The sequence below is a fragment of the Poecilia reticulata genome, chromosome 20 (assembly GCF_904066995.2).
Source record: "Poecilia reticulata chromosome 20, P_reticulata-male-v2, whole genome shotgun sequence".
In the NCBI taxonomy this organism is placed as follows: domain Eukaryota; kingdom Metazoa; phylum Chordata; class Actinopteri; order Cyprinodontiformes; family Poeciliidae; genus Poecilia; species Poecilia reticulata.
The window spans coordinates 15,005,915-15,024,880 of record NC_088849.1 but is presented as its reverse complement, the minus strand read 5'-3'; the positions used below and the strand labels follow the sequence as shown (position 1 = coordinate 15,024,880).

General features: G+C 42.2%; 2 protein-coding genes across 4 annotated transcripts; one reads left to right on the top strand and one right to left on the bottom strand.

Moving 5' to 3' along the window:
* Positions 1-371: 371 nt before the first annotated feature.
* Positions 372-9,500, bottom strand: shisa2b (shisa family member 2b). The gene is made up of 2 exons (XM_008396310.3): positions 8,432-9,500; positions 372-2,554 (listed from the first exon to the last, which is right to left on the bottom strand). Exons 1-2 carry the CDS (start codon positions 8,733-8,735, stop codon positions 1,989-1,991), a joined length of 870 nt encoding a protein of 289 aa, XP_008394532.1. The 5' UTR covers positions 8,736-9,500; the 3' UTR covers positions 372-1,988.
* Positions 9,501-10,503: 1,003 nt separating this feature from the next.
* On the top strand, positions 10,504-18,142 carry spice1 (spindle and centriole associated protein 1). 3 transcript variants are annotated; one of them, XM_008396312.3, is made up of 17 exons: positions 10,506-11,357; positions 11,952-11,999; positions 12,418-12,558; positions 12,650-12,752; positions 12,866-12,984; positions 13,073-13,155; positions 13,748-13,884; positions 13,961-14,086; positions 14,204-14,478; positions 14,926-15,057; positions 15,181-15,301; positions 15,382-15,486; positions 15,572-15,945; positions 16,569-16,746; positions 16,825-16,888; positions 16,958-17,018; positions 17,104-18,142. In XM_008396312.3, the coding sequence occupies exons 1-17, from the start codon at positions 11,262-11,264 to the stop codon at positions 17,161-17,163; spliced, it is 2,223 nt and encodes a 740-aa protein (XP_008394534.1). In that variant the 5' UTR covers positions 10,506-11,261; the 3' UTR covers positions 17,164-18,142. The 3 variants fall into 3 exon arrangements, 2 of the variants coding, with proteins under 2 accessions (XP_008394534.1, XP_008394533.1); XM_008396311.3 differs by having other exon boundaries at positions 15,178-15,301; XR_014085363.1 differs by lacking the exons at positions 16,958-17,018; positions 17,104-18,142 and having other exon boundaries at positions 10,504-11,357; positions 15,178-15,301; positions 16,573-16,746.
* The last annotated feature ends 824 nt before the right edge of the window (positions 18,143-18,966 follow it).

Here is an 18,966-nt window from a genome sequence, read left to right as displayed (position 1 = left end):
TGGAGATCCTGTTCCCACCCACCTTCCTGGATGTGGCCCGGCCAAAACCAACCACAGCTGCTGCTGGGTGGAGAATCCATCTTTGGCAGGAAGAAATCCGTTTGGTTCTTTCAGTTCCCCTCCAGTGGCTCGTTCCACTTTATTCTCTTATTTCTGGAACCCGGACTTTAAAGCGTCCACGTTTAAAGTTTCTTTGTGCTTCGAGTGCTGTGGGAAGCAGACTTGTCTGCGAGTGTGCGTCTTGTACTTCTTTGTTTGGCTGTTTTTAAAAGGGATTAAGTCGACTCTCAAGCCACCAGTGTCTTTGTTCGAGAGTCGCTTGTTCATCCGTCTCAATAAACCGCTGCCACACAAACTCTCATCAGACCACATTCTGTTTCAAAATATTTATTTTTCAAACTTAAATCAAAGTGTCATCTCCCCCCGCTTTATATATTGTTTCAGAGGGAGCGATAATGATAACGGTTTGTCTCGCACAAGCTGCCCTGCTGAATCTTGCAATTGGACTAGAGAGGAGATGCACAAGCATGCCATGCGTGGTGTAGCTGCATGTTCTCATCAAGTGCATGTTCCTCAGCTGTGCAACATTCCACCGAATCACTGGAAATTAAGCGAGTTTTGTTTGTTTTTCCTAACCCACAGCCAATAGCTGCTACTTTCGTGACTTTTTAAAGTGGAAAACTGTGACTCAAACCTGGCCTGACTCCCTACTGCTGCAAGTTCACTGAACTGTGCAGCATTTGTCTCACACACGCACACACACACACACACACACACACACACACTCACCAGTGTTGGTTCTTAAACACGATACAACTCAGATGAGTTCTGGTTTTATCTGGTGCTTCTGCGCCCAACCTTTCTAATGCCTCCCTGGGCAGTTGCCCATGTGGCCCATATCAAAAGCCACATCTGCTTCTCAGAGGAAATAATTGATGGGGTTAGACTTTTAGATTCCTTGCTGGGTATTTGTTGTACTCTTGCTCGTGTCACAGTAACACTTCCAGGGAACATTAACCACCAGCCTTCTGTGAATACTGCCATATTGGGTGGGGGGAGGTGGTGGAGTTTTGTGCGTTTCCGCTCGGGGCTGTTTTTTCTTTCTGGGTGGTGGGCAAAAGGCCTTGCGGGGGAACTGGTATAGTTGGGTGGAGCGTCACAGTCTGCGTCCCGTGTTCACTTCATTAGATTTTAAATGGTCTGCTGGGAGATTGCAACAGCCTTACACATCACACCACCTGCGTTTCCCATTACTCCCGGTTCACTCGGAGCTGCTCGCACAAGACCACATCCGTCCACGCTTCATGCTCACACTGAACGTCTGTCCACATGCTTTCTCTCCTCACGCTTTCAACACAAACAAAACTGTACCATATTGTGTAAACTCGCTCGCATTTTATTCGCGGCCACAGATGTGCACGGTGCCTTAAACGAAACATGTGGTCCTGTTCTTTTTCTGCTCGGAGATCCATTTTTTTTTTTTTCATGCTATAAATCAAAACAGTCGTCACTCATTCCTGCACATATAAACCAGCAAATCTCTTTTCACACTTTTGCGTACGGGTCCGTGTGCACAAGAAACGCACGCGGCTCCGATTCGAGCTGCGTGCGTTTTACTGCGTTGAACTGCGCGTCGTTATCCACCTGGCCCGTGGTAAACCCTAAAACATTCAGTTTTGCAGAGAATTGTTTATGGATCCATAAACCCCCATCACGGGTTGAGCTGAGCTCGGTGACACTTTGCCAAGAGATCATATGAAACGCCAACACACAATAGCAGGGCAGGTCCAGACTGGGAACAGCTTAAAAAGTCCTTCATGTGAGTCCGGACTCCTTGATTTCTTTTCTTTTCTTCTCTTTTCTTTTTCTTCTTGTTGTTTTCTCCACTTTGGAAGTGAGCCCAGACGTCCCTGCTCCAACAAAATCCACCAGAGTGGTCTGCAAGTAAGCCCCCCTCCCCCGCCCCCCTCCCCTCACCTCCATCCTCGTCACACTGTTACTGGAGGGCATTTATTGTCACTGGTGCCGCTGGATCCCGCTGTCGGAGGAGGACAGGGGGACTGGAGGGGTCTGTATGCCCCCTGACTGTGGTCCAAAAAGGCCGCCGTCGGGGACACGGGGTGGGCGTAGCCGATGTACTGTGGGTGCATGAACTGCGACTGGTGGGACATGATCTGGGTGGCCTGCTGGCAGTTGAGAACTGAGAAGTTGGTGGGCATGTTGACGAAGACGCTGGCGTCCGGGGGCAGACAGCAGGAGGCCTGAGCCCGCATGAGCGGAGCGGGACCGGCGCGGACCCCGGCGGGCGGAGCCGACGAGCTGGACGAGGTGGCCGTGCTGGACTGGCGGGACGAGGAGCCCCTGGAGCTGCTCGCCATCATGGGAATGGTCTCCAGGAGGCGGCCGCCGGCGCTTCCGCTTCCTGAGGCGCCGGCCGAGGAGAGCTCCTGCTTCGGCCGGAGGCAGCGGCAGCAGCACACGGCGACCACGGAGCCCACCAGGATGAAGGCCACAAACACGGACCCCACGATCAGGAAGGGCACGTAGATGGGCACTGAAAGGAGGAGACGCGGGATCGTTAATCAAGAGTTTTAAAGTGTTTCAGCTGGCTTCTAACGTAAAAATTAAAGCACTTTCATGTTACTGCCACAGACGTCAGAGTATTTCTTGTGAAAGACCAACACAAAGCACACATTTATAAAGTATGAGGAAAGCATTGCATGTTTTTCAAGATTTTTTTGTGTTTTGCTTAGAAAAATCTGAAAAGTGTGGCGTGTATTTTTAATCAGCTTTCTGGGTCAATACTAGTCTTTGGGGTATGTCTCTACCAGCTTTTAATCTGGAGACCGGTCTTTGTAACACAGCTCTGTCTCCATTAGTCTGGATAGAACACTGCTTTTCTCCACTGAATTCGGGCTTTGACTAGGCCATTCTAACTCATGAATATTTTACATCCAACGTGTTTTATTGAATCTCTGACTCTGTTTTTCGGCCTCTATTTCGGTCTATTTCACTCATTGCTAATGAAACAGCATTCCCACAACATGACTATGCCACCACTGTGCTTCACTGTGGGACTGGTGCAAGTCTATTTGCTGGCATCAGTATTTAAGAAAGCACCTTTGAGTGTCGGATGGTCCAACTCGGTTCAGCAGACGGTGTCTTTTGAGTGTCCTCAAAGAAAAAAGTTTGAACAAAGTCCCGCTATTCAGGCCTTTACAAAATCATTCGCACCGTTTGAACTCGTTTTAAAATTTTCTACATTTTCTGATGAAATAATCTGACAGATCAACCTGAGTCATTCACAAAGCATGATGACGCTACCACCATATTTCACTATGGCGATATATGGTGTTAGTTTTTCTCTTTTCATCACATTTTGCATACAAGTCGGGCTTTTGACCAGAGAACTTTCTTCCACGTTTTCTGTGTGTCCTCTAAGCAAAACCGTGGATTTTATTTTTGAGACTTTTCCACAAAGGCCATAAAGTTGTGGATCTTTGCTGTTCCTCCACAGCTGCCCTGAGTCCCTCCAGTTATTACTCTTGTAGTTTATGTGCATCATGCTCACGCAGGCCTTCTTTCTATTTTCGCATGATGGATGTAACAATACAGAGTCCAGAAGTTTAAATATATTACGACAGAATTTTATAACCTCATCCTTCTTCAGACTTCGCCACAACTTTATCCCTGACCGGTCTGCTTCGTTCTTTGGGCTTTGAAAACGTGCGTGTAGGTTTTCCGAGGTTGTGACTTGACAAAACGTGGGAAAGGTTTGAGGAGCATGAAAACTTTCGTAAAGGTAGTAAAACGACAGACTGGACACGGCAAGTGTTTGTTGCAGATTAAAAGACAGAGAGCTATTGGGGTCCCCAGGGTTTCTCAGGCTCTCATTAGCAGTTATTAACTTTGTTTTGATCTGTTTTAATCCTCCACGCCCTGCTGTGTCCTCGGCCTCCTTCACCCCACAGGCTTCAGTGTGTGTGTGTGTGTGTGTTGGGCTGGGTAATGTTCTTAAACCCAGCTGCCAGTGGATATTTGTGACCCCTCTTTTTCCTCAGCTATTTATGACTAAGCTTATGAAAATAAGTTACTGTAGCTGAACTGTAGCACTTGGCATCAGTTTAAAGAAAGGCTTTAAAGTGGACTGATTTAATGTTGCATTGAGAAGTTATTCCACTCTGTAAATCAGAGGACTAAGCCGGTTCCTTCTCACTGACCTTTCTGAGTTTTTTTTTTTCTTTCTTTCTTTTCTTTTTTTTTTTTTTTTAAAGTTAAAACAGCAAATCATGCTCACAGCTTTCACAGCTCCGCCAATCGGAGTCTATTGTTGAACATGTAAAGTCTCGACAGTTTTACATGTGAAAACCTCACTTTTAGAGTGTTAATGTGTTAGGAGAGCAGGAAGCGCTCCAGGAACAACTTTGGAACCTGATCAGCAGGAGCGTTCCAGTTTTTCGCCAAATGGGGAAAGTGCAGAGAGAGCGAATTTTGCCCAGACGGCATATAACATGATGTCACTCACGAGGTGTTTCCTGCACCCATTCATTCCCTCCAAACACAATAACGTCCATGTGACATTTAAAGTGATTAATTTAGTGTTATTGTTCCCACAGGGTGTAGCTGAGCGTTGTTAGGAGGTGGAACTGTGGGCAAGACAGAGAGAGAGGGAGGAAGGTGGCAGCCTGCTCCAGTTTCCTTTTGTCTCTGGGCTCTTTTGAAATGCAACCGTTTGACTTTTTCAGAATGCTCATCAAAAGTCGCAGGGCATTAAAAGGATTACAGCATGATACTTTTCCAGAGAGGGAGGGAGGATCGCGGGAACATGAAGAAAACCCGGACCTTGACCCGTTTGTAGTTGGTGGTGTCGCACCTCGCTCCTCGCCTCGCAGCAGAGATATCTCTGAGAGTCTTTCCTTCCCTGCAGTAACACAGCTTCGGTTTCAACATTTCTGCCTCCGCTCCCCCTTTTCTCCGTGCTTCAGAACTTTTTTTTGTGTGTGTGTGATTTCATCCCTTCTTGCAGATCTGCCTTTTCTAAAATCACCTTTTAAATCAACGGTGGAGGAGGAAAAAAAGTCGAGCTTCGAGTTTTACTTGCTCAATCGCACAGAAAATACAGTCTGGCACTTTAGTAAAAAATGCAAACAAAACCAACTCAAGCCGTCTCACAACTGGATAGGTGGGCGAACAAAATGTTATACCTATATCACAAATCTACTTCAAATTAATGTTTTATAGTCTCATTCCCTTGTGCTTTCTTTTTTTAAAATCTTTTGTCATGCTACAATGATAGCCTTTTAGAGTTGTACTAAGATTTGACCTTTTTAAATAAAGAAAATCTGAAAATGTGTCCATAAACACCATCATGAAGACCAAGCAACACAGCAGAAAGGTCAGGAATGGGAGCATTGTTCAATCCGTCATCAGAACGACAAAATGTCAAACCTAACGAGACGTGAACATTCACCTAAAGTGAGAAAAGCAAAAGTCAGAGAAGCACCCAAGAGATCTGTGGTAGATCTGGAGGAGATGCATAGATCCACAGCTCAGGTGCGAGAATATTTTCTACATATCTGGATTTTGCGAAAACGTGCCAATTGATATCAAAACTGAACTTTTAAGTCTCCATGCAAAATACTGTGGTGTTGGAAAGCTAACACTGCACATCTCCAAAAGCAGAAAACCATGTGTTGTTCTCCTGTCGTCTCACAATTTCACACTAAATTGTGCTGGTCAGGCACATGAATCATCACATAATGGAAAAATAGAGGCATGAAAACCTTTCCAAGCCACCATGTAGCAGCTTTGAACTTTATCATCCAACTGAAGAATCGCAGTGTACACCCGGACAGCTCGAGAGCAAACGGAAGCGAAAGTTTCGATTAAAAATCCGACTTAGATCTACGTTTAAATGCTTTAACGTCCCATGTGTTGAAGGAGCTAAAGTGTGAGACAGTTGTTGTGTTTCTAGTGTAAATTCAGGTTCCCTGAATCCTACCTTCATGCTTTGAGTGAAGCATGAAGGTAGCAAGCAAAACAAAAGAAAAGCAAGAATCGGTTTCCACGCACATGCCGCTCGAAGCTCCCCCCCATTGTTTTCTGTCACTCGTCCACACCTGTTGCTGCCGCTGAGCTGTGGCAGCCACGCTGCAGTTAAAAGCCCCCTCCCCACCCCCCTCCACCTTTAAGCTCTTGTTTGGAGCAGAGTCCGTTTGAGGCTGGCCGTCCGGCCGGCCTCTGTCTCCTCAGGCCATCCCACGGGGATTCTCTTGTTCCTAAATACCACATGTTCCCTCATGTTGAGCACATTAATAATTTCCTGCCACTGTATCATTCTGGAATGATGAATAGGCCACAAGCGAGTGAAAAATGTGCAAAAAGCTCAAAGTGAACAAGGTTTTCCTGTTTGAAAAAAAAAAAAAAAAAAAAGTTCTTTCTGTGCTTGGTGAGAAAAACCAACCACTTTGAGGTAATTCTGGCAGGAGGCCACAGACTGGAATGTATGTTCCTCTTCCTGCAGTGATAACGTATGGAAGTTGCAAATGACAGGTTACACTGCAGCCAGAAGACCAAGGACGAAAACAAAAAGTAAGTCTTTTCTGTCTTGCTTCTTGATGCCTTCTTGTGGCAAAATGCAAGTTCAAAGACTTGATGAAGGATTACCTCATGGGAATGTTGGTAACGAGGAATGAGTTTGTTTTGTCAACAAATCACCAACATAAGCTGAAAACTACAGGTTGAGCTGTTGTTTTTGGTAATTATTCCTCCCTGGATGTCAGGAGATTCCCCTCAGAGCGAATCTCCTAAAGCCCTCTGACACCAGAAAGACTGCAGCAGTAGGTGGGAGGTGGGTTGTTGAACAGGAAAATAACATGATTTGAGTTTTTCTTTTTTTTCTTTTGTTCTTCCTTTATGAACAGTGCTGTCAGCACCCAGCGCAAGCCACTCTCCAAGATCCGGTCAAGTCCAAATTTGATCCCCGTGGGGACAGCGTGATTTGAGCCTGGCCCTGCTCTGCACTGTTACAGAACAAACACGGCTATTTATAAAGTGCAGCGGCATGGCACAATTTGCCATTTGTGAGGGCTGTTAACTGGTTTTTGGAGGAGTCTGCTGTCTCCTGTTGCAGCTGTCGCAACAGATGAGTCCTTTTTACAGAGAGCCATGGCTGCTGTACGTAATGCCACGTTAGTGGAGCGGGGGGGTGATACCGGAGCTTCACACTTTTCGGATTTTGAAGATCAAGCCCAAAACATCCTGAGCGGAGGCTTTTCATGATGTTAAATATTCATATTAGGCTGGAATTTTTTTTTTTTGGGGGGGATTAATATAATCCTAATTTTGGACAATAAGGCTTTCTGCCCAGAGGGACGCACCTCAGAGGGGAAGCTAAGAGGCAAAAAATAACTAAAATTATATGTTGGAGATATGATGGTACGGAGAACTAAAAGTACCACAATCCAATACATTAATACTTGCTCACATAAATGCTTCTTTATGTGATTATTTACATAGAACTCCAATAAATAGCACCAATACATAGAAAATGCTTATTTTATCAATTCTTGAACGTAATGTTTTAAAAATATTTGAAACATTAAATATTTCTGCATTTATTTGTTTGATATAGATACTTCATTTTTGTTTTTAATTATTGCATATTTATTAAATAATATTTTTCCATTTCCTAGGTTTTGTTTGATTTGGTTTTTAGAAGCAGCTCCACTGACAAGTGGGTCGCTTTTACTGGCATCCAGTCCTGCCATAATCGCCACTGACTCACTTTACGGTAAAGCAGTTAATGAGTCAAACAGCCTCGTCTCGGAGCCCTAATTTCATGAATCTTTAGAGACTCTGAGAAAGTTCAAAATCCTCCTACGATTTAAGAACATGCTAAACTGACTTTTATATTCAACTTTCTTGGTTGAGTTTTGTGCATCCAGAAAAAGGTCGTGCCACTTGCTATGAATGAAAATTGCTCTGCACGATGAAGGGTGCAATAGTAGAAGTCATGGGCTGTGGCTGGTTTTGACATAACTGTTGGGGCTTTCTGCCCAGGGCTGCATGTTCAATGGGGCATAATAAAAATGCCAACTCTGCTTTCAGTAACATTTCTTGCTATTCAGAGAGAATGATGCCTCCTACAGTTCATAGGTGTATGAAGACTTTATTGCTTGACACTAAGGGCAGCTATTGATACTGATGTTGGTATTTGAATTACAGCCAGTGATTTGGTGTTAAATTAAAAAGTTGTAGGGTCATTTCTTATGATTTCATTAGGATAGCCTAACATTGTGGCAAATGTGAAACACGCATATTGAGAGTGGTCGAGAATGAAGTGGATTATAGTAGATTGTTGGGGGCGAATGAAAGGGCTCGCCCGGGGCCACCATTCATGAAAGAACAGCCACTGGTTCCGCTTGCCTACCTGCACGGGAGTCCTTGTCCTCTTTGCTCTCTGTTCCCGGTACCTCAGCCTGCTTGTCGTTCTCGCAGCTGCCCTGATCCAGCCGCGCGTCCGTGCTGGCGCAGCAATATCGCAGCTCGCACTTCCCGCAGCAGATGATCGCGTCCTCCGCGTCGATCTTCTCCGGGCACTGGAACCCGTCTTTCCACGCGCCCTGCGAGTCTCGCCACCCGTGACAGTATTCCCCGCTGGCCTTCACGTCTATAACGACCAAAAGCAGAGTCATCACCACGGAGACGGACATCGGGAAACCACCTCCACGCATTCTCAGCCACACGCCGGTGCGTTTGGATGCACGGAGGTACGCCTTTTAGTCTGCTTCGTCAAAGCCGGTGTAGCAAGTGATGATGATGATGATGATGATTTGGGTCAGACTGGAAAAAAGACCAGAGAGGATGAAGGAAGACAGTTGAGGAGCAATCACAGGTGGTCATTTGTTGAGAAAATCCCGTGCGTAAAAACACATCCAACGTCTCCAAAAGTAGGTTCCAAACCGCAGCCGGTGGTGCCTTAAGCATTAAATCTGGCCTAAAACGAGAGTTAAATTAATATCCCAGCGGTGGTAAATCCGACATGTATAAAATATGAATGGATTTCCCTTATTGGCACCGCAGTCCGGCTGTTCGTGTCTTCTCCCAGCTCTTGAGGCGACTTTCCTTAGGAATGCAGGGGAATCAACACATGAACCCCGATCCGTGGGCGCACAGCTGCTGTCCCAGCCAGTCCCGTGCCTGAAGATGCAGTTTCCAACTTTTCAGGCCTCGTCTGCATTGTTTAAAGTCAAAAGTCGGTCGGCCAAATCCGTACGTGGTGTGTGTGAGTGTGTGTGTGTGTGTGTTGCTGCTGCCTTACTGAACTGCGCTGGGCAGAGTCTGCCTTAGTTTTCGTAGGAGTGAGAGGGGCGTAAAAGAAGACGGATGCAAATGAAACACCTTACGGATTCTTTGAATGAACCACGTCAAGTTAGGAACTGGTTCGCACAACTTCCTGTTTGGGACCTTCAAGTGCAGACGCAGCCAGATTAATTACAACTATTGAGATCCAACCGTTACTGAAAGTTTAGTGGAAGAAAAAATGTAGGAAAGATGTGAGTGGAAAAGGTGAGGCGAAGCATTCAACACATCTCCATGCACTGTTACTCCTTCATGCAGTATTTCATGCAAAATAAGCACTCGGTGCAGATGTTGTAACATAGACAAGCTTTTCTATAGACCAATTTGTTAATCTTTTTTAAAATTATTAATATTTAATATTCTACGCCTCCTGAGAAACTGACTTTGGGTTTTCATTAGCTGTAAATCATAATTACATAGAATAACTTTTCCAGTCATATTCTTATTTCCTAAGATGCATTTGTAAACTGAGTCATGAGATATCTATAATTTAGCTGACAAGTCTGCTGGGTTATGCCTTGCAGTGTTTGGAAATATTTGCTCTACAAAAGCAGGCCGATGAGATATTATTCCTGTTGCTTAATTGAAATTATGAAATTACTGAATTAATGTCATCATGGCTGGAGGATTTAGCTCTCTGTGTTATGAGGCACACAGAGAGCTAAATGTGCCTCATAACAAGTAACAAATGTACAGATTTCTTATCTGCTGCATGCTCGTTGCACAGTTATTGGAATTTATTAAGGAGTAACAGACTAAGAAGGGTCTGAACACAAATGCACACATCACATACGTATGACATAAATGTTCTTTTCTGCACCATTATGTAGTACTTTGCAGTGGCGGATTACATCAAAACTCAGAAGAATAGAAAAATGCTGTGGTTGATGAGAGAAAATTCAAAGTGTTTCAAGCCTTGGAATGCAGAGTAGGAACGCAGAGTAGGAACGTCAAGTTATTTAATGCCACAACTCAGTTTTTAATTTAATTTAGAAATAACTGTCTGGCAAGGAAATCCTAAATAATAATAATATATATATATATATATATATATATATATATATATATATATATATATATATATATATATTTTTTTTTTTTTTTTTTTTTTTTTTTTTTTTTTTGGGCAGTTTGGCATATGCCCGCAGCTTTCTTTTTCTTTTTCTCAGCATGATATTAGCAGAAACATTGCCATCTAGTGGTGATGGCCTGCATTCACACATTTTCTCATAATCCTTGATAACATAGGGACAGTGAAGACTAGACTGAGGTTAGCTGTGCACATTTGAAACTTTTGTCCGTATCTAAGAGCTATTTTAAGACTAGTTAAACGTGCCTGCTAGTCAACAATGTAACTGTTTATTCTGCAACATGTACAGAAATCACACTTAAAATGTTATAACCCACTCGTTCCTCCGTGGTGTGGAATGAGTTCAGGTATTGTTTTTGATGCCTATGTGCGTTTCTTCTTTTGTAGTGTTGCTAACAGATTATTTCTATATTTTCACTTATTATACAGCGCTATGTTTGTGATTATTTTAGTCAGTAAAAAATTTTTAGTTCAAGAATAAATCATTCATGCAGTCCATTAGTCAGGCCGGTTGGTGGCGGTAGTGAGCCTTTAAGTTTGTTCTGCGATCAGAGGAGGAAGCAAGGGTATCCGTGGTAACAGCACAGGAAGTGTCGCGCGACAGTTTAAAAATTGTATCAAATTTTCGTTAGCTTTTCTGTTATGCTTATATCCGCGTAAAATCTCCTTTTCCTGCTCATTGTTCCTTTACATCGATCGTTAAAGTTTCTTCTAGGTTTAATTTGCCCTAAAACCCAAAGCAGAGGTTTGAAGTAGTGGTAGGTTTGTTTTTTTTGTAACGCTTCTCAGCTAATTTACTGTCTGAGCAATGCTTCTGAGAACGGGGCGTCCGCAGCAGCAGCAACCCAAAGGGAAACGACTCATTCGCCCTAAGAAGGCAGCAGCTCCCAAGAAAGACTGGGTGGTAAGTAGCACGGATTATTTAATTAATCAGGGATTAAAGACATCAACTTCTGTTTGCTTTGAGCTCTCTCTGAAAACGAGAGGATAGTAATTTAGATGCAATTTATTCCCAGAAAACATCGTAAAATTTCAAGCGTACAGTTTTAGGAAGGCAAATTCCACACCCATTATTTATTAAAATGAAGCGAAAATGGAGACGCTCATGAATCAATATCTTAGAACCACCGTGACCCGAACAAACATGCTACATTCATTTTTGTGTCACTTTATCAGTCTCTCATTGAGTTGCGGAGGAACTTTACACATGATACATGTTTTGGGCTACATGGCTGTTTTAATAATAATAATAATCCTACTAAGTGAGTCTTTTAGAAACTCAGAAGTAGCAGGTGGGATTTTTATACCAGACCTGTTTTTTAAATACACTTGAGCTTAGGTTTAGTTGTCAGAATGTGATCCTTTTTATGACTGGATATGTAGAACCTCACAACTTTTGTTGCACTAATATCATCAAAACCTACAATCATGTTTTTATTTTTCATATTTTGCTGGACAACTTTATTTTAAAATCTAATCATTGACCTTTTTGTTTCAGAGCACTGTCAATGATCTCTCTGTGCACAAGCTGACTTCTGCTGAGCTGGTAAGATCTTTTATTTATAACAACTTTTTTATGAGGAGAAAATGTCATAGTGTGAATTATGTACATATGAATCTGGTCGCAGATATGTGGTTTAGCTGCATAAAGGACTTCTTCCTTGGCTGCGGTGCATAAAAAAGCATTCACACCTTGGATGTGTTGCTCTTTTTATTGGTTGTAGAATTCAGTCATGACCAACAAAATTTGGCTTCTTTTCTTTTTTTTTGGAAAAAAAAAATCCTTTAATGCCAATGTGAAAACCGATTTCTTTGAAACTAAGTAAGTGCATAAATATTCACCCTCATCAAGTCAGTATTTAGTAGATTCACCTCTGGCTGCAGCCGCAACATGGAGCCTGTATGGATAGATCTCAATCAGGCTTGCACGTCTGGATGTGACTTCTTATTTTTCTCCGTCTCAGTGTCATCGACATGAGATCCACAAGTCTCACAATAAAGCTGCAGCTCACTGGGAGCTCAGAGAGAAAGCCCTGAAAAGTCGTCTCAGACACGCCTGCGGCTCCCCAGGCCTGGACCACACCAGCCTCAACATCATCAGAGACGTGTGTGAAATGAATAATCTTGGTTTACTTTTTAGTTTCCCACAAAGTTTCAAGCACAGCTCACTGGGGGAATGGTGATGTGTTGCTGCAGGTTTTCTCTGAACAGCCGCTGCTGCACGATGCGCTGGCCCAGTCTGACAGAGCCTTGGCTGTGGTCAAGGACCTGTTTGGAGACGCTCCACGGCGGCAAACTGGTGAATGTTTCTACATGAACTCTCTGAGATTATACTAATTTGTTTCTAGAATATTTGTCTCTTTAGATGTCTCCTTCAGCTGTATAGTTATTGCTACATGTGTACATCTGCAGGGCACCCCAGTGTGACCGTGGCTCCAAACTGTGACTCTGACTCAGAACTGCCTGTTCTCCAGAGACCTGATCCTCCAACCCAACTGTCCCTCCTCAGCCAATCCATAATGGATCAAGAGGTATGAAATGATGACACTTTATTATCCTTTAGATTTTCCTAAGAGGTTTTGATGACATTTTTATAGGCAAAATTTTTTTTTTTTTCAGGCACTTAATGAAGTAGAAGTTTCAAGGGAAGATGTCAGAGATGAGGATCTGTCAAGCAGTTCAGGGAGTCGTTTCATCAGAAGGTATTAATTCATTCACCAACAGCCTATTATTATTAAAGGACTGCAGTCGGAGGTTCACATCCTCATCTGCATTGTTAAACTTTGGTTTAATTAATCTGAAATGTTCCTATTTAAATTACTATTAAGCAGTTTAGATTAATTTATATGTGATGAATTGCATTGATGTAGTTTTAAATAAAAGTTTGATGTTCTTTTCTGTGATTTAAGACTGATTTTTTTTTTTTACTCGTCCGCCTTCTGAAATATTCTTGTTCAAATCCTTTTTCCATGACTCAACTCTGGTCGATTTTGTTTCTGAAGAGCCAATTCTAAAACTGTGAAATTAAACTTCTGTTAAAGCAACTATTTAGCATCAACTCTTCTAGGGATGTCATGTGAAAGGATTGGTTTTGTTAATGAGATTAAGGTGTTTGTATATATTTAACACTGGATTAAAAAAAAAAAATCTGAATAAATTCAAACTTGTGTGCCCAATTCTTTTTTTTTTTTTCCCCCAAATCCTCCTTGGTGGTTATTGCATTACCCGTTCACAAGTGAAAAAAAAAAACAGCTTAAAATGTGATTAAGTTAATGACAATTATTGTGTTTGCAGGACAAATATAAGGAAAACAAAAACTCTGACGAGAGCGACACAGAAACAGAAAGGTCATCGTCTCGGGTCTCATGCAAGAGGTAAAGAAAACATCCCTGTGACCCCCATCAGATCAGGCAGAGCACCTGACCCAACTGGTAAGCTTCATCCAGTTGTTCTGTTTAATTGACTAAAGTTTGAGAGAAAGACTCATCCAGCCTTTTTCCTTTCCAGCTCTCAACGCCACGGCAGCTGTTAAGCGTTTTCTGACCAAACAGCGTCCATCAGATCAAAACGAGGAAGAGGCTTCTGTCCTGGTTTCTCAGGTCCTGAATGCCGAACTTCCTTCACGCCAGTCAGGTAATATCTGCAAGAAGCTAATTTTGTTTTATTAAATTTTTTTTTATCTTGATTTAATTATTCAATAATTGAATTCTAGTGTTTCCAAAACTATCCCACATTTCACATTTTTCTCAGGAAGAATAAGAAAACACACTGAGAGGACCAAGAAGGGCGTCTGTCGGGCCTTGGAGATGGACGGCTCCTCAGTTGCGTCTCTTAGTGGAGACCAGTCCAGCCTGGGCCTGCTGCAGGACATGTTGGGCCAAGTCAAGGCGGACTTGGACACTATGAGTTCTGATACAGCACCAGAATCAACAGGGAGTCCGGAACCCAGTGGAAGACAAGGTCTTACCGGATTCTCTGTTGCCTTGGTCTCCACGATTGGACGCTTGGTCCAGCTCCTCAGAAAGGTATTTTTATTGTAGACGTACTAAGCAATTTGAATGTTGAATTATTTGTCTCTTTTCATTAAAATCAGTTTCTGTCATTTTATTTTCTCACACCTGGTATAGATCAAAGTGATTGAGGTACTAAATTTCAGAAAAATTGTTGACAAATGATGGGAAAACAGAAAGTGGTGCAAAAAAACTCAAAGCTGATATTGTCATGGCAACAACATTTTGTAATGGAGTGATGCAAAGTGGTTTCAGGGTTGTAGTTCTGCTTCAAAGTGAATCTCTGCCCCAGTGTCGAGTCTGTTGTGGCTTCTAACAGGTTTTCTTTTTTTTTTTTTCTTTTTTTTTTTCTTTATTACCAGACATCCATAAAAAGCAGATTTGGGGAAACAGTGACTAATTATTGTCAGATTTCACGTCTTCAATCTTTCATTATTTTCTTCTCTGCCTCCTTTCTGTTAGAGAGAAGCTGAAGCTCAGAAAGAAGCTGAGGAACGGCGGCGACTACAGGAGGAGCTGAAGGAGCAGCGAGGGCTTATGGACGCACTGACAGCTGAAACCATGACCCTGAGAGAAGAGGGCGCCGCCCTGCAGGTGAGGCTGAGCGTGGCTTCCTGTCTAGAGTGATAAATCATGGCATTCAGATGAGATGTCACTCCTCAATATTTAGTCACTCTTTCTGTCTGTCGTTGAACTGACTGGACGGGGCTTCAGCAGCGGACAGCAGAGCTGGAGCAGAAGCTGGATTCTGTGGTCCTTTTGATGGGTGGACTGGGATTACTGGGAGAACAGACAAAACCAAGCAGAGACTCTGATGGAAGAGTGTCCCAGTCCTGTGGTATAAATCAGATGAATTTGGTTGTGCAGATTTGCTGTATTTTGATTGTAAGGCATTGATAATGAATTATTGGTGTGCAGTTTGTCGGTCTGCTGGTGGAGTTGAGAAAACACAACAAACTAGAGTTTCTCCTGCCGTCCTCCTTTCCCCGCCTCAACAATATGACAACTGGCAACAAAGTCCTGGTGAGTTTCCAGAAACATTAATTAACCTGTCTTCATTTTAATAAAAAAAAAAAAGACAAATTTTATTCCTTCCCTTCTTCTCCAGGAGGTCATGCGTTACCTCGTCAGCGACGCCTTTCCCCGTCAGACACCCAGCGTTCCTGTGAAAACATCCAGTCTCGCGTCTCCACCTCCGGTCTCACGAGACGTCAGTCTGTCTCCTCGTCGTCACTGCCCTCTAATGAGCCCGTCCTCCTTCCCTCCCCTGCAGCCATGCTGGCTGAGATCGCTGAGATGAAAAGGCAGAACGACCTGATCAAGGCTCAGCTCAGCCAGGCAAAGAGCCTCCGGTCACGGGACGCGGGATTGGCCGACAGCCGCAACGAGCGGAGCAAGTCGGGTCCAGCCAGCGGCGCTGCAGAGAGGAAGATGACCGGCCAGCATCTTCAGTCTCCAGAGGGAACATCTTCAGCTTCTCAGGTGAGAAGTTTGATTTGATCGCTGATTTGCTGCTGATGCCTTCAATTAAAAAGGAAATTAGATAAACCTTTAAAAGTAATTGTTCTCATTTATTATTTTTAAAATATTCTTTCATATCAAAACTGTTGTGATAATTTTCACAACATAATCAGCAGCAATAAAAGTTAGGAATTATGACAAAATTAGTTAAAATTCAAATTCCATCAAGTTAATGAAAATGTAAAAAAACAATCTGCATTGTTTAGAATAAATAAACTTTAAAAAACTGATCTCAAGATCGCATTAATTCTGTTTATAGTACTGGTATAGATCACTGAATAATAGCTTTTCCTACTGGAAAAGTAATATTTGTAGAAAAATACTTGCTTTCCTGCCTTATTTATACTTTTATTGGCTTGATAGTTCAATCCACTAGTTAGTCAATCGTCCATTCATCAGTTCATCCGATTTTGCATCCCTTCTTTCTTATCTGCTGTAGTGTGTGTGCACGTTTTGAGTCTAAAGCCTGTATTTATCTTCAAATATTGCCTTAAACACAAGAAAAAACTCTGGGCATTTAAATCTATGAAAGGTAAAGAATTTGGATGTGAAAACACACCAGAGCCGTGTTGATCTCTGTTCAGGCAGAGTCCTCCCGCACTCCGAGCGTGGAACAGCGCCTCCTGGAGCTCAACAGGCAGAGCGCGGCAGCCAGGAGTCGACTGCTGGAGCTGATCGAGCAGCAGAAGCAAAGCGCTTCGCTCAGAATCTCCCCATCCGTCTCCCCCGTCCCGTCCTCAGCCGTCAGCCCGAACGCAGCAGGTACGATGAGTGAGTGAAGCGTGCTGCTCTGCGACTCTTACTTTTTCAAAGAATTAAAAGAAGAGTTTTGATTTTCAGCCGGAGGACAGAGCTCAGAGGAGACGGTGCTGCCGCCTGAAAGGGAGTTTGGGTCTCATCGACAGTGAGTGGCTGAGCCGATTTAGAGGAAATCTACACCACGCAGCATGATTCACTGCCATATTTGTTGCAGATGTGCTGGGTCTGATGCATCGAACAGTTCGAGTTTTGAGAGCAAAACTGGAGAAATAAAGGTGCAGACTGATAAACGTCACCTTATATCCACGTTCTCAAACTATGACGCTGTTAGGTGAACTTAATCTTTTTCTTTTTCCTCAGCACAACGAGAAACGGCGAGAACGAGAAGGATGGTTTTCTCTGGTCGCTCACACCAGATGACATGAGGGAAAAGGCTAAACAAACCTGATAAAAATGAATGTTTTTATTCTATGTTTCAACCAAATAGTTTTAGTGCATTTTTCATTCCTGCAGTTTATATGTTGGCTGTATGAAAAGTTTTATTTTCTGTGAGGAGTTCACATATTTTTAATTTAAATTTTTTTTTTTACAAGAGGTAATTGAGCTGAGCAGCCTGACTGTCACATAGCAGTAGAACTAAAGTAAACATGTATGAGTGACATGAAGCCAGACTGCTTTGTATGGTTAAGTTTAGCTTACTAACCATTTAGACTATATTTCCACTGAACAGTTTGTTGATACTGTCTTACTGCTTTTTCAGTTTATTTGTGTTCAATATTTACAATTATCAATACAATTATCTTGCAAAAATGATTTATTTAAAACGAACTGATTAAAGCCATGAGGATTAAATAGCTGCTTCACAGTTAGGGGTTGATTAAGTTTATCTAGCACCTCTTGCCAAGGTGCTTTATCCATTACCACTGTACTTTTGTCATTAGTTTCCAACCACAGTCTTGTATTAGGATTTTATATGATCTCAAGAACTCAAAAAAATATTTATTCTTTTATCTTAAAGTCTTTACAATTGTGGAAATTTGATTAGATCATTTTCCAACTTTTTAAGTATGGAAAACGGAAGTAAGTCTGGTTTGAGTTTCCAGACTCTGTTCTTTATTTCATGTTTCAAACGATACAATGAATCATTTTTGGAGAACAATTGTTTTTTTGTTTTTTTTTTGTTTATATTTAGGTGACTCTTCCTTGACCTTATTATTTGTCACTAAGGTTTTATGTGATTTGTTCAGTCCACCCAGTTTCAGAAATTGTACCGAGTGAAGTTTTTTTTTTCATTCATTCTTTTTTTTTTGTTTGTTTGTTTTTTAATCTCAGATCTGGGTTTTTAATGAGACATGAACCTGGTTTACAAAATAAAGGTATAAAATATTACAAAATCTGATATCACAAGTCTCCTAATCATTGTAGTCCAGATGATCTAGTCCAGATTCTACAAGTATACTTCTTCTAGATTTTAAAATGGAGCTGATCCGTTTCACCAGGAACTAAAAACAAAATAGTCCTTGAGTCAGGAACTTGTTCCATGATCGGAAGAATGTTGAAAAATTCAACTGCATAAAATTTATTAAATAAAATACTTTGTGGTTGTAATACAACAATGGCGCTGTACGGGTTAGCCTGTTGGGTGAGACCTCACCGTTAATCGGTGAATGATTTATTGTAGTCATTACTTTTTCTCCAGCAGTTCTTTTACAGTGCATTTGAGCATTTTCTGTTCATCGGTTTGGTCTTTGGCTGCTGATTCAACTCAGTTCACGTTTTGTATGTTCAGGGTGAAAAGGTGCAGCTTGCTTGGCAGTCAGCAGGTGGCACTGCAGACTCGAAACAAAATTCAATTCAAAGATGAACTGAAAAATATCTGGTGACCACTGGTATAAAATCCTCCAACTGTGAACAAAGAGCTTCAGAACAGCAAAGACAAGTTATTAGTGCTCAGAAGGACTCAAACTGTAATTTGTTATTCACTAAACAGCATATTCTGCAGGCGTTGAGTGCTTATAACTGGGGTTCCTGCAAGGCGTTAAACTATGAAAACAACGTAATATAAAATATTAAATTTAACTCTTCTGTTTCATTTTCCAGAACATAAAAAAAAAACATGATTTCAACAAGCAGTTACAGAAAGAGGTGTTCATCTGAATTCATGCTGCTTCTCGTTTCCTGAATCCAAAGTTCCTTAAAACATCACCACACCCTGACTGGTTT